Source organism: Xyrauchen texanus, chromosome 34 (genome assembly GCF_025860055.1).
Source record: "Xyrauchen texanus isolate HMW12.3.18 chromosome 34, RBS_HiC_50CHRs, whole genome shotgun sequence".
Classification (NCBI taxonomy): Eukaryota; Metazoa; Chordata; class Actinopteri; order Cypriniformes; family Catostomidae; genus Xyrauchen; species Xyrauchen texanus.
Window position 1 is genome coordinate 9,043,032 of NC_068309.1, and position 14,320 is coordinate 9,057,351.

At 36.3% G+C, this 14,320-nt stretch overlaps 1 protein-coding gene across 11 annotated transcripts in view; it reads right to left on the reverse strand.

Moving 5' to 3' along the window:
• nedd4l (NEDD4 like E3 ubiquitin protein ligase) overlaps positions 1-14,320 on the reverse strand; it is a 97,325-nt gene that overhangs the window by 23,408 nt on the left and 59,597 nt on the right. For 4 of the 11 annotated variants that reach the window (XM_052104152.1, XM_052104150.1, XM_052104147.1 and 1 more), the window contains 6 exons: positions 12,928-13,063; positions 12,485-12,673; positions 10,201-10,281; positions 4,424-4,483; positions 3,547-3,681; positions 2,667-2,834 (listed from right to left, as the gene is read on the reverse strand). In XM_052104152.1, coding sequence (XP_051960112.1) covers positions 2,667-2,834; positions 3,547-3,681; positions 4,424-4,483; positions 10,201-10,281; positions 12,485-12,673; positions 12,928-13,063 — 769 coding nt within the window. The remainder of the gene's footprint in view (positions 1-2,666; positions 2,835-3,546; positions 3,682-4,423; positions 4,484-10,200; positions 10,282-12,484; positions 12,674-12,927; positions 13,064-14,320) is intronic. The other 7 variants (XM_052104153.1, XM_052104144.1, XM_052104151.1 and 4 more) reach the window with 5 other exon arrangements.

The following is a 14,320-nucleotide window of genomic DNA, read 5'->3' on the forward strand; positions in this document are numbered from 1 at the left end:
TTCACATATATCTGGAAAGTTGCGCAACTTGGAGATTGAAGCCGATAACATGCATCAAATGACTATGTTTCATTTAGAGTGGAGGTGCTTATTGATGTTTTAGGAGAGCTGTAGGCCGGTATGAATGTCAAAGCACATCCTGGATTGTTAAACTCTCTGCAAAAAGTTTTCCTTCATATTCAAAATCTGTGCGAGTCAGCGCGTGCTAATGTGGGATGTCCATCTGCTTCCGATAATTGCTTTTGAGCTCTCATCCAATGATGCACTGGAGCTCCTCAAGGACCGCCTCCCTCATTTACATGTTACACACAGAAAAGTAAAAATAAATACATGTATAAATAAATAAATAAATATGGAAATAAATATATGCGGGAATAAATATATATAAAAAATAAATGAACACATAAAAAAATAAAAAAAATAAAAATGCAAAATAAATGAATAAATAAAAAAAAAGTTACAAATAAATACAGAAAATAATAAAGGAATAAAGTCATACAATAATAATTTCAGGAATAAATTGAATTAAAAACGAATTATATTTGTTTTATCAAGACGTTTATTCCTTTATTTATTTTTTTATTATTACATTTATTTATTTATTATTTTTGCAGGTTTGGGCCTCCATAGTAATCAAATCAACCAACGTTGTCTATGCAACATTATATTCAATCTGTCAACTCATGTCACGACCACGCAAACCCCAAAACATTAGTATTTAGTATTATAACATTAGTATTAGTATTAGTATTCCCACATTTCTTCTTTAAACCCTCCAATAAGATTTGCATTGTAAGTGCAATACTGTGAATACATGTTTTGTTTTTACAGACTGAGGGACATTTCGAAATTGTGCTCTGTGGTAAATGACAGCATAGCACAGATACTGTTCGAAGTGTTGCTTGAAGGCTTTTAAATTAACGGATTCAGACATTTTCCTAAACAATAGACAATAAAAACAAAATGAGTAGCTTAAGGTCAGACATGGATTTGGAGTGATAGAACAGAAGGAAAGTATGAAGTCATGGCTGTTTGAGAGGTTATACTTGTTTTTGGCAATGATGAAACTTTGGTGAGCTTTCACGATAAGCAAAATGACAGCTGCCCCTGATGCAGGTTTTTGGTACGGTCAACTGATACGTAATGAGTTAGAAGGGTGTAGAAAATAGTCCTCTCACATAAATAGTGAGTATATATATATATATATATATATATATATATATAAAAACACACACACGCACACTGATCAGCCACAACATTAAAACCTTCTGCCTAATATTGTGTAGGTCCCCCTCATGCTGCCAAAACACAACCTGCATCTCAGAATAGCATTCAGAGATGATAATCTTCTCACCACAATTGTACAGAGTGGCTATCTGAGTTACCGTCAGTTTGAACCAGTCTGGCCATTCTCTGTTGACCTCTCTCATCAACAAGGCGTTTCTGTCCACAGAACAGCCCCTCACTGGATTTAGTTTTCGTTTTTGGCACCATTCGGAGTAAATTCTAGAGACTGTTGTGTGTGAAAATCCCAGGAGATCAGCAGTTACAGAAATACTCAAACCAGCCTATCTGGCACCAATAATAATGCCACTGTCTAAATCACTGAGATACAATTTGTTCCCCATTCCGATGGTTGATGTGAACATTAACTGAAGCTTCTGACACGTATCTGCATGATTTTATGCACTGCAATGTCACCACACGATTGGCTGATTAGATAATCGCATGCATGATTGTTGGTGCCAGACAGGCCGGTTTGAGTATTTCTGTAACTGCTGATCTCCTGAGATTTTCCAAATGGTGCCAAAAACAAAAAAACATCCAGCGAGCGGCAGTTCTGCAGATGGAAATGCCTTGTTGATTAGAGAGGTCAATATTAGGCAGGTGATTTTAATGTTGTGGTTGATCTGTGTATATATACACTCAACACCACAAAACTTCTCTTAAATATCCAACAATGTTTAACCCAAAACTAATCCACTGGTTATTAAAAATAATTAGATATAGGCTTTTCTTTTTTTATATATATAAAAGTTGCCGAGTTGTACTCACATTTCTTGTGTATTTCATCACATAGATGTCTTATAATAGAAAAAAAAAGTTTTTTCTTACTGCTGAGAGAGAATGAGATGAATGATAACAGCACCAATAAATAATGTGAATTTTACCTTTTATGGGGAATCTAAGTGAATTACATTAACCTAAATTGAGAAGTCTAGAGCAGATGCATTAGGAAATTGTCTCTCGATTGAATTGGGTTTCAAAACATCAGACTTCCATATTAAAACCGATTCATACATAATACTGTTTAAGGGATGGACTAATAATTTCCCACAGCTGTTCATGCCTAAGAAAAGCCTGTGGCAAGTATGGGGAGGACATAATTCTGATTTCTTATACCAACCAACTGTGTGTTGATATTGTGATTATATTACATGGTGCTGATGCAATGGAAATAAAACAGGTGTGGAAAAAGGAACAATGCCTGTTGCTAGGGCTCGGCGGTATGACATTTCCTTTCAATGGAGGAAAACCAAGAATGTCTGAGACTAATCGAATAGTTGATAGATAGACTGTAACCTGGTGAAGGAGCAAAAGAAAGGGAAAGAGGGAGAGAAAGAGTGAACAAGTGGATGTATAGAGGGATGGGTGGAAGATCTCACCTCTAGGGTGGAAGAGAGTGTGACTGTGGGGGAACTGAGGCTACGGGGTCTGCGCACTTGTGGTTCACTTAGATGGCCACTGGAGGAGGAAAGGGTGGAAGTTGTGGGCGTGGCTGCTGTAGCACCCCCCACTGCTGCAGGTGAGGTAATGACTCCATCTTCAGTGTGCTGTCAGGCAAAAACTAGGTTTACTAGGCTGTACACAGAGTTTTACTGGGGTCCTAAATGGAGAGTAAAGTCTAAAATATACAGGAAATACAAGAGGCCACATAAACTTGATGTAAACATATTAAAATGATCAATAACTTAGTACAAAAGTTAAAAAGAGGCTTCTCGGGTGAATCTCACTAAGATATGTCAGGGTCATATTTCACCAGGAAAGTAAAAAAAAAAAAAAGAAGATAAGAAATTATATTCTGCATGAGTAATATTCTTCCAGAAAATGATGACGGTTTTTAAAACCAATAATGTTTTTTTGTGACTATTTTCATCACAATTAAGCAAATATAATATGCATTATATTATATTTTGTTTTTGGGGTGAAATTTGATCTGGAAATTTCTTCACAGTTTTTGTGAGATTCACCTCATTGGAGGTGGTCCCCATTTAATAACTACTTTTATAAAAAGAAATGCAGAGTCTGATTAAAAGGTTTACTAGAACAAGGAAGAGAAAGATAAAATATAGATCGAAAGGGAACAGAATAGCAATAATGGAACACACAGAGGTTGTCAGAACAAATAACATTCAGAGATTGTGACGAGATGAGTAAATAGAACATAGATGCAAACAGAGATACAAGGCAACAAAAGAAAGATGAGAGTGATGCAGTGGAAAAAAACATGAGCCTCGCAGATTAGGCTAGGTTATGGTGCTATACCTGCAGAATGGGGCGTGTCCAGGTGGTGCTACGGTTATTGTGGTTGACAAAGTAAGTCCGTCCCTTGGGGTCCTTGCGCTCCTCCCAGCCTGGTGGCAGACCTGGAGTGGTCAATGCGTAGTTGGCCGACGGAGACTGAACAAATCGAAAAACAGAAATGAGTTTGCATATTCAGAGGCTGATGAAGCAAAAGGAGGAGGAACTGGTGAAAACATGTGAGCCATTTCTTGATATTAAAATCTGTACAGAATAAATGGGGACGATGTGGTCAGGGTCATATATGTACTATAACCCTGGTTATATGGTCATCATTACATATCGAATTATGTTGAATATGATGGGTGTGGGAATATTCTAGGTTTAAAACAAACAAGAATACACATTTTCACAAACTCAAATGTAGATCCACTTACAAGAACACACACACTAAACACAATCTACACAAGGTGACATGTCTTTTTTGGTAAATCTACCAGGTTGACTTCATATGTACAGAGAAGGTGAAATAGTTACATTTCAAAAGAACTGGTTAAAAATTAAAAATATATATATATTTTTGTGTTAAATAAGTGTGTGTGCCAACTTTAAATTGTGCTCCTAATTAAAAATTCAATTAAATAATGTAATATAAAATAATCAGAAATGAATAATAATAATAAATTAAATATACCTATATAGTTATAATAATTCAAAAATAAAACAAATACAAATCATTTAATAATACATTTTAATAAAAAAAATATATATTATATTTACAGTTAATAAAACTCAAAAATTCAAGTTAAAATTTAAAAATAATAAAAAAAAGAGAATAAAAAAAAAAGGGGAGAAACCAAGAAGACAAGAGAGCACAAAACGTGCAACATGTGGATATTACCATGGTTTCCTCAACGCCTGTGACCGTTTGTGCTCTTGTTCGTCGGGTCTGGGAGTTCTGCTGAACAATAACAGTTGCTTTTAGAGGGGGTGGATGATTGCCCAGTTTGGGGAAAATGAGTGTATATGGAAGGGCAAGGACAGCCAGAGAGTAGGGAAGTAATTTTAGGGTGATTTTGATGGCTGAAGGTGTGAAAAGTGCCCAGTATGAGACTTGAAGTGTGATTTGGAGATCCAAAGAACCCCCCCAAAAAAGTGGCGTCATAAACAGGATGAAATTAGATGAACTCCAAGGAGCATTGAACTGATTTATTTAAGAAATCATTGTTGGATGATTAGATTTGAGCAAACATTCAGATTTGATTTAAAGGTGAAATGAGAATGCAAGAAATGCCCAGGTGATAATTTGTGGGGGGAAAAAAAAACAATTAATTTGCATTTATGAGATGATTAATATCAGCATTCTGTTTTTGACTGGATCTTACCATTTATAATATAACACAGAGTGAAAATTCTGTCATCATTTGATTATATACGATGTTGTTCTAAACCAAACGTTCTTTTTCTGTGGAACACGAAAGGAGAAATAATGCATAATGTCTAGGGTGCTCTTTTAAATACAATTGCCGGGTTTCCATCCAAAATGTTTTGCATTTTTTAAGTACATTTCTAAAAATTTGACTTAAGAAAATACAAATTGTTGCGTGTTCCCATCCACTACGCAATGCGCATTATCATGAGGGAGCAGCCTCATCATGACAGAGCAGCTGAATGACCTCTCCCAGCATGGGGACAGTTTTATTTGCAAGACTGGAGTAAGTATCTCATTTTATTAAATGCATCCATGAGACAACATAGAATAAGAGTAATATCTGATATAATGTGGGCTAAAATAGCTGTGATGCCCTCACACCGCCAGTCTCCACATACCTGGGAGCACCTGCTCTCAATACTGTCCTGGCGGATTGTGAGGACTCACTTTATCGCTAATTGTTATTTTCAAAGAATCGTGTGCCAAGGTCAGACCTTTTGGTGGGCTAGTCACATCAAGCTATCGTACGCTCTTGCACGAATAGTCAATGCATGCAATTGTTTATTTTATTATTGCATTTAATTTATTTAATTATAAAACTAAAATTTTATAAAAATAAAATTTCTTGGACCAAATAACAATGAAAAGCAGCCAATAAGTGCGCAACATAGATGGAAACTCCTTCAATACTGTTTAAAAAGCATCCCAGGGTGACACCTCAAGAAGTTGGTTGAGAAAATGTCTAGAGTACATGTCTGCAAATTCTAGGCAAAGGGTGACTACTTTGAAGATGCTAAAATATAACACAGTTTTGATTTATTTTGTTTTGTTAAGTCACAACATAATTCCCATATATGTTATTCCATAGTTTTGATGACTTTACTATGTGAAGAAGAAAAAATAAAAAATTATATATATAATAAAGAATGAGTAAGTGTTTCAAAATTTTTGACTGGTAGTGTAGGTTGCAATCCAGACTGATGAAATCTTGCCAACCGATTGCCCACCCCTGGGCAAGTACCCACAAGAGCTAGCTCGCTCGCTCGCTCACTCACACACACACACACACACACACACACACACACACACACACACGCAAACCTAATAAAACACAGAAATGCTTCCCTGCTGCTTTTATATGTACGCTATTAAAGACACACCCTTGTATCTAATAGGCCAATCCTATTAGCTATCCTCTTTAACAATGATTGTACTTTTCAACTTCTGTGTAATGTCTGTCCTCTTAAGCAGGGACAGGAAGTATGGGGGAAATGCCTCCTCCCACCCACACTAATATCACACTTTTGTGATTTGATGTGACTGCAGCAAAATTCCTCATTTTAGTTCTGAGAAGCACCTCACAGCTGGAGAGAACCAGGCCACCAACCAATAGCTCTCATTATGGAGCAAAGCAGATATGCAAAGGACATGGAAAAGACAGTTATTTAAAGTGGATTCAGATGATGAGGAAAGGTTTCCAGGAAATATTACGTTATGTTTCAAACTTCAAGAATGTTGTTGAGGTATTAAAATAGACAGGTTTTTACAAGTAGAGTTCAAGCTTTGCAAAAAACTAGGACCCACTATGAAAAAAGTACAATAAAGTGCCATGGTATTAAATGTTTTTTAATTACATTGTATCCTGGTAATACTGTGTTTTTTCAGGACATAGTAGCCAAGAAACATACAGTAGTAAGGCCATGTTTTTTCAGATATGATACCATTGTATTTTGGATATGTATAATGGTATTACCACATGGTATCATGGTAATACAATAGGTTTTTTTTGTGGCAAGGTAGGGGGTGTACCATGGCAAAACATTTGCATTCTTTGAAGTACCTTGGAGTACCATGTACATACCATGGTAAATTGATATGGTTATCATTTTAAAGTGATATGGTCTTTCAAAGTACCATGGTTTTACCACTGAATACCATGACTGTGCAGTACTTTAATTGTAAGGTCCATTGGACAAGGTTTCAAAAACCTCACAAAATGACAATGAATGAGAGGATCAGGACATTGGGAAACACCTGATATAAATATACATCTAAAAACCACTGGTCCATACAGTGCGAACAAAAAGAGAATCTACACTAACTGTGCATCAGATGAATAAGGTCTGATAACTGATCTTAATCCAGAGCACAAAGTGACTGAAGCTCTCTTGTGCAAGCCGCCTGACCTTATCTTGGAAATTCCCAGCATGCCCTGGTCTAAATGCCACGACACAATAATGAAATGGACACCAAAACACCAGCAGGGATTAACCGGACCCCTAACCCATGCACAAACCTCATAGCAAACAGTCTTTTCATGCACAGTAGCAGACAGGCCTTTCAGACTGCGTAATTTTTGAATCATTCAGTTGGATCTTTGCTAAAAAATAAAAATATAAAAGTATCAAGGCTGGATGTCATGCCATTTAAATGATGCAGATACCAATGAAGCACTTCCTGGGCAGGGACAAAGATGTGGAACACTTCCACTGAAACATAACGTGCCTGCCTGCGCTTGCATCTACATGTATCTGCACACTCATGCAAATGGGAGCAGATCACATGGTGACCTCATCCACATGGGTAATTTAATTTTACCATATGTGGCTCATCTGCTGTAAAACTGCATTTGACTGATCCTTTAAAGAGACAGTGCACTGCTTTTGACTTCAGATGTATGACAAATTATGTATAAGCATAATACAGTTTTTTTGTTTTTTGGAAAATGATACCTTGGTAATTCCTTTGTAATGCCATTTTTTATATATTTTTTGAACATGTACCATGGTAATGGCATGTGCTTTACATGGTGCAATGTTAATACCATAGCTTTTTGGACATACTGTATACAATGGTACTTTATTACCATGATAATACAATAACAGAAGAACATTTTTTGGAAATGTTACCAATGTAATACCATAGTTTTTTGGGCAAGGTGTCATGGTAACACCATGTTCTTTGGACATTTACCATGGTACTTTAATACCATGGATTTTTAACATGATACCATAGAAATTCCATGTGTTGTGGGAAATGGTACTATGGCAATAGCATGTTTTTTGGTCATATACCATGATAATTCCATATTTGTTTGTTTTTTGGACATTGTAATATGGTAATTCTATGTTTAGCTTTTTTTTTGCTTTTGTTTTACTCTTGGACATGAGCCATGTAAAATCCATGTTTCATGGACATGCACCATGGTAACAGAATGTTGTTTGGACAGGTAAAATGGCAATATCTTGTTTTATTTCTTTTTTGGACATGGTACCACAGTACTAACATGTTTGTTTTTTTGGACATGCACCATGGACCATTTTACCAGGAACCATGGACAAAACAACATGGTTGATTGGTCTACTGTAAAACAGCATTTAGTTTATCGTTGAAAGAAACAGCACACTGCATACATTCTTGCTGCTCATTAAATTGCAGCGAGAAATGATTTTAGCAAGCCATGTCTCTTTAAGAAGTGGAAAAGCCCCTGCGCAACAACGTAACCAATTACGAGACAAATTTTTTATAGAATGCAGCACTTTTTTCCAAACATCACAGTGTAAGTTACACCACCACATAATCCATTAACAGAACTCCCACAGTCATAGAGAAATACTATCACCATGGAGACGCCACAGAATGGTACATGATGGTACATGATGACATCATAATCACCACTATAGCTTCAATAAATTAATCATAGGCTACTATAACACCCCATTAGCCAGACTCCTATTACACTACTCAGAATTATCATTTGTTACTGACGTACACACACAAAAATTACACAAACACAGACAGGCATTCTGTTTCTAGAGTGACTGTTGTAATATCGGGTAACACTTTATAATAACATTCATTTATCACTATTTAACAAGCATAATTACATCAGTAAAAAAGTATGCACATTCAAATATGAACATGATAATATTTCTACCTACTTGAATGTACTAATCGGTAAAGTTTTATATACAGTGATAATAATGTTAATATTTAAAATTATTATTAGTTACTTTTTGATTTAGCTTCTTAATTCAAAAAAACATAGAAGAGAATGACAGGATCTTGTTGTTGACAAACAACGTATTTTGATGAAAGACTACAATTAAATGCATTTTATTTTTTACAACAATGAGTGCATGAATCATTTACACTAAGACCAGGACAGTGACTACGTTTAAATGGACACAAAAAAGTGGCTTATTGCGAGAAAACAGGTTATTGCGAGAAGAGAGCATTCCCGTTTACATGCACTGTATAAGCAATGTACTCTTTACTCCCATATATATGTGGCTTAGTCAGTAAGCAGCTTTTGCCACAGCAACATAATTTTCCCACGACACTTGTGTAAACAACAAATATAGCATCCGAGGAAGACTTCACTATTTTATACCCCCGTTGCTTCGCTTTATTTCTAGATATTCTAGAGTTGTTGCCGTGTTTGTTTCCTTAACTATCATCACGATATGCAGCGTAATTGCGCTGAAATAGCGGGGCTTTCCTCTCAATGTATGAGTGCATATACTCTAACATTATGGGTCATCGAAATTTTACATTGTGTGTATAAATGGGTATAATTTATAGTGTATGTGCTTTTCCCACTTTACGCAGAGAAATATTGAATTCTTTTTGCTTTGACGACTTCTTGTTGGGATCCATCTTAAGACATTTGTTATCCGGTCTGTTCACGCACATGCACACTCTTAAAAACCTGCTAGAATGGTGCTTATGTGTTTACATGGCCACATTAAGTCACGTTCTCCAAGCGTAAGGAAATCGCAGTTCTCGTTTACATGACGTTTCAGAATGTCGCTTTCTGCACAATCCCTGGAATGTTTTCTTAAGTGCATGTAAACTTGGTTAATGTATTAAGATATTTCAAATGTAAATAGGGTCATTTCTGATTTCATGTTTCATGACTTGAATTATAATAAATTATAAAGTGTTATTGAACATAACACTTTATAATTTGTACATAACACTTTATAATAAGAACATAACACTTTATAATAAGATGCTTATTATAATAAATTATAAAGTGTTATTGAACATACCTAATGTCAACTTCACAACGTTCCCAAAGCTAGTCGAGACTATTTGCAAATCTAGCAATCTTCAAAATGTGTTAAGATGCTTATTGTTCTTGATTTCATGCCAGAAATGTGAAAGACAGTGCAGTACTGAGAGAGTGAAATAAAAACCACCACATGCGTGTGAAGGAGATGTAAGGAGAAAAGCAGGTGTACCGATGGTGTGGGAGGTTGAGTCTGATCACTCACTCCATCAGTCATACTAGAGGAGCGCAGCCGAGGAGACTGATGACTCTGCTGAAGATAAATAGAGGAACATAAAAAGGCATTAGTTGTTGATATAAATAAATACTTTAATATGTAATATCTTTCAAAAGTGGCCATTTTCGAAGTGGTGTTCTGGTCAGCATAGACCCTGAATTCAGCAAACCGAATACTGTATCAAGAGAGAGTTTCTTTTTTTTTTTTTTTTACTTTCTATACAAGTTCACATAGGAGTACCGTACGACCTCCACATGACTCAGAGTGATTCAGCATGAGTGTACACACAAAGGTTTACTGTGCGGATGTGAGGCAGAGAGTCAGGTATTAGGTGACAACATTAATAAAAAACCTTGACTTACTATGTCAAGGACTTCACACTTAATAATCTCAGTTAATGTAAAAAAACAAAAAAACTAAATTAGTTGTTTCCCTGCTCTGCTTGAGTAAGATGTCTTTGAAACATCTCTAGGTGTCTGCAGCATAATGTTTAGATACATTCACTGGAAAACAATACGAAAAACTTAAAGGGATAGTTCACCCAAAAAGGACAAATCTCTCATCATTTACTCACCCTCATGCCATACCAAATGTGTATGACTTTCTTTCTTTTGCGGAGCACAAACAAATATTTTTAGAAGAGTATCTCAGCTCTGTAGGTCCTCACAGTGCAAGTGAATGGGTACCAAAATGCTGATGCTCCAAAAGCATATAAAGTCAGCATAAAAGCAATCCATAAGACTCAATGGGTTAAATCAATATCTTCACACGCCATATAATAAGTGTGGGTGAAAAACAGATCAATATTTAAGTAATTTATTACCATATTCACTTTCACATACTACTCCTGTTTTGGCCATTCACATTCTTCATGCATACCTTCTGGGCAGGGAGGAGAATTTATAGTAAAAAATGCCTTTTTTTTTTTTTCTCATCCACGCCTATTATATTGCTTCTGAAGATATGGATTTAACCACTGGAATCATACAGATTTATTTTATGCTACCTTTAAATGCTTTTGGAGCTTCAAGATTTTGGTACCCATTCACTTGTATTGTTAGGACCTACAGAGCTGAGATATTCTTCTAAAAATCCTTTTTTGTTTGTGTTCTGCAGAAGAAAGAAAGTCATACACATCTGGGATGGCATGAGTGTGAGTAAATGATGAGACTTTTCATTTTTGAGTGAACTATCCCTTTAAGATTATTTTTTAAATTAATTTGATTTAAAAAAAAGTATCTGTTAAATTGCATAGTAATTACATTTAATCTGTGAAAGCCTTTTAATAGCTTTTACAAGTTCATGATACATCATTAATAAAGGATTCATCATTGACTAAGACATAAAACTTATAAACCAAATTAAAAATATTCCAATATGCCAGATTTTTCAAATATTAGCACAATTTTTTTTATATTTTATGTGAAATAAATGTGTAAATTAATTTTAATAAGCTCTGTGTACAGCTTTTGTAATAATAATTTGCTTTGATTAAATTGTATTATATTCTAATGTATATATTAGTATTGTCTCTGCTCTCTAGATATCACCATTGGCCACTGAAAACCCTTATCAGTCATCCACTAAATCCATCCTTAAAATCAACAAGAAAAATTCACAAACAATTTTAGTTCCCTTATGTGAAATAGGATATTCAATAAGAATAAATAAATAAATGTATACATTGGGAATTGATTGGATAAGTGGGCATTCAATACCTGAATAGATCAATACCTGAATGCAAGTTAACATGTACTCAAGAATTAAGCACAATTGGTGTAAAAACATATAAGAACGTACACTCACTGAGCACTTTATTAGGAACACTGTGGTCCTAAAATGTGCTCGACTTGGTCTTCTGCTGTTGTAGCCATCTGCCTCAAGGTTCGCTGTGTTGTGCATTTTGAGATGTTATTCTTCTCACTACAATTGTACAGAGTGGTTATCTGAGTTACAGTAGTCTTTCTGTTAGCTTGAACCTGTCTGGCCATTCTCCGTTGACCTCTCTCATCAACAAGGTGTTTCTGTTCACAGAACTGCTGCCCCATGCATTGATTTTATGCACTGCTGCCACACGATTGGCTGATTAGATCATCACATCAATAAGAAGGTGTATTTAGTGGTTCTTAATAAAGTGCTCAGTGAGTGTATATAGGCTTAACTTTAATTTAATGTTATCTTGCAATAAATAAATTGATACATTTCTTTGTTTTTCTATTTCCAAACTGTTGTGTCTTACCACAGCAGAGCTGGGTCCTGGGATTTCTCCATTCATGTCTGGAGCAAGAGACAATCTAAGGCTGATCTCATCAGAGATCTCTGGCGTGCTTGAAAGGGGGGGAATCGCAAGAGAGGAGGGTTCAAACAAAGAATGATCCAGTCCATCACTTATTAAAGCTGGGTCCTCTTCTGATATGGGCTCCCAAGACTGAAAGAAGTGAGACTTTCATGTTAATAACTAACTGAATATTGCTTTTAACAAACATACAACACTGAAATAATATGGAAAAATCTGATAGTCCTACAAATATCATTTTTAACCACAGGAAAAAACCTTTAAAATGTCATAATTTAAAAGGCTTTTATAAAGGACTAAAAGCTTTTAATGGAAATTGCTTTGGCTATATAAAGTATGCATCTAGCTCATAACATAGCCATAGAGGTCAGGGGTTAAGTACTAACGTCATCGATGTCTCTGATGTCCATTTGCTCGTTTTCCAGGTCCTCACTAATGTGCCGTCGTGAGCGGAAAACTCGGTGGGCTTCCTGGTTAATCTGCTGCAAGTGATTATCATTTTCCGTTTCTGAAACCACATCCCTAAACCACAGATGGGGAAAAAGAATTTGTTCCACACGTATCGGAGTCTACTGTGGATCCAATTGCAAACTCTAAGGTTGTCCTAAAATTGTGCTAACTTCAATATTATTACTAATTATACAGTGGGTACGGAAAGTATTCAGACCCCCTTACATTTTTCACTCTTTGTTATATTGCAGCCATTTGCTAAAATAATTTAAGTTCATTTTTTTTCCTCATTATTGTACACACAGCACCCCATATTGACAGAAAAACACAGAATTGTTGACATTTTTGCACATTTATTAAAAAAGAAAAACTGAAATATCACATGGTCCTAAGTATTCAGACCCTTTGCTGTGACGCTCATATATTTAACTCAGGTGCTGTCCATTTCTTCTGATCATCCTTGAGATGGTTCAACACCTTCAATTGAGTCCAGCTGTGTTTGATTATACTGATTGGACTTGATTAGGAAAGCCACACACCTGTCTATATAAGACCTTACAGCTCACAGTGCATGTCAGAGCAAATGAGAATCATGAGGTCAAAGGAACTGCCTGAAGAGCTCAGAGACAGAGTTGTGGCAAGGCACAGATCTGGCCAAGGTTACAAAAAAATTTCTGCTACCCTAAGGTTCATAAGAGCACAGTGGCCTCCATAATCCTTAAATGGAAGACGTTTGGGATGACCAGAACCCTTTCTAGAGCTGGCCGTCCGGCCAAACTGAGCTATCGGGGGAGAAGAGCCTTGGTGAGAGAGGTAAAGAAGAACCCAAAGATCACTGTGGCTGAGCTCCAGATGTATTCGGGAGATGGGAGAAAGTTATAGTAAGTCAACCATCACTGCAGCCATCCACCAGTCGGGGCTTTATGGCAGAGTGGCCCGACGGAAGCCTCTCCTCAGTGCAAGACACATGAAAGCCCACATGGAGTTTCAAGATGGTGATAAATAAGATTCTCTGGTCTGATGAGACCAAGATAGAACTTTTTGGCCTTAATTCTAAGCGGTATGTGTGGAGAAAACCAGGCACTGCTCATCACCTGTCCAATACAGTCTCAACAGTGAAGCATGGTGGTGGCAGCATCATGCTGTGGGGGTGTTTTTCAGCTGCAGGGACAGGACGACTGGTTGCAATCGAGGGAAAGATGAATGCGGCCAAGTACAGGGATATCCTGGACGAAAACCTTCTCCAGAGTTCTCTGGACCTCAGACTGGGCCGAAGGTTCACCTTCCAACAAGACAATGACCCTAAGCACACCGCTAAAATAACGAAGG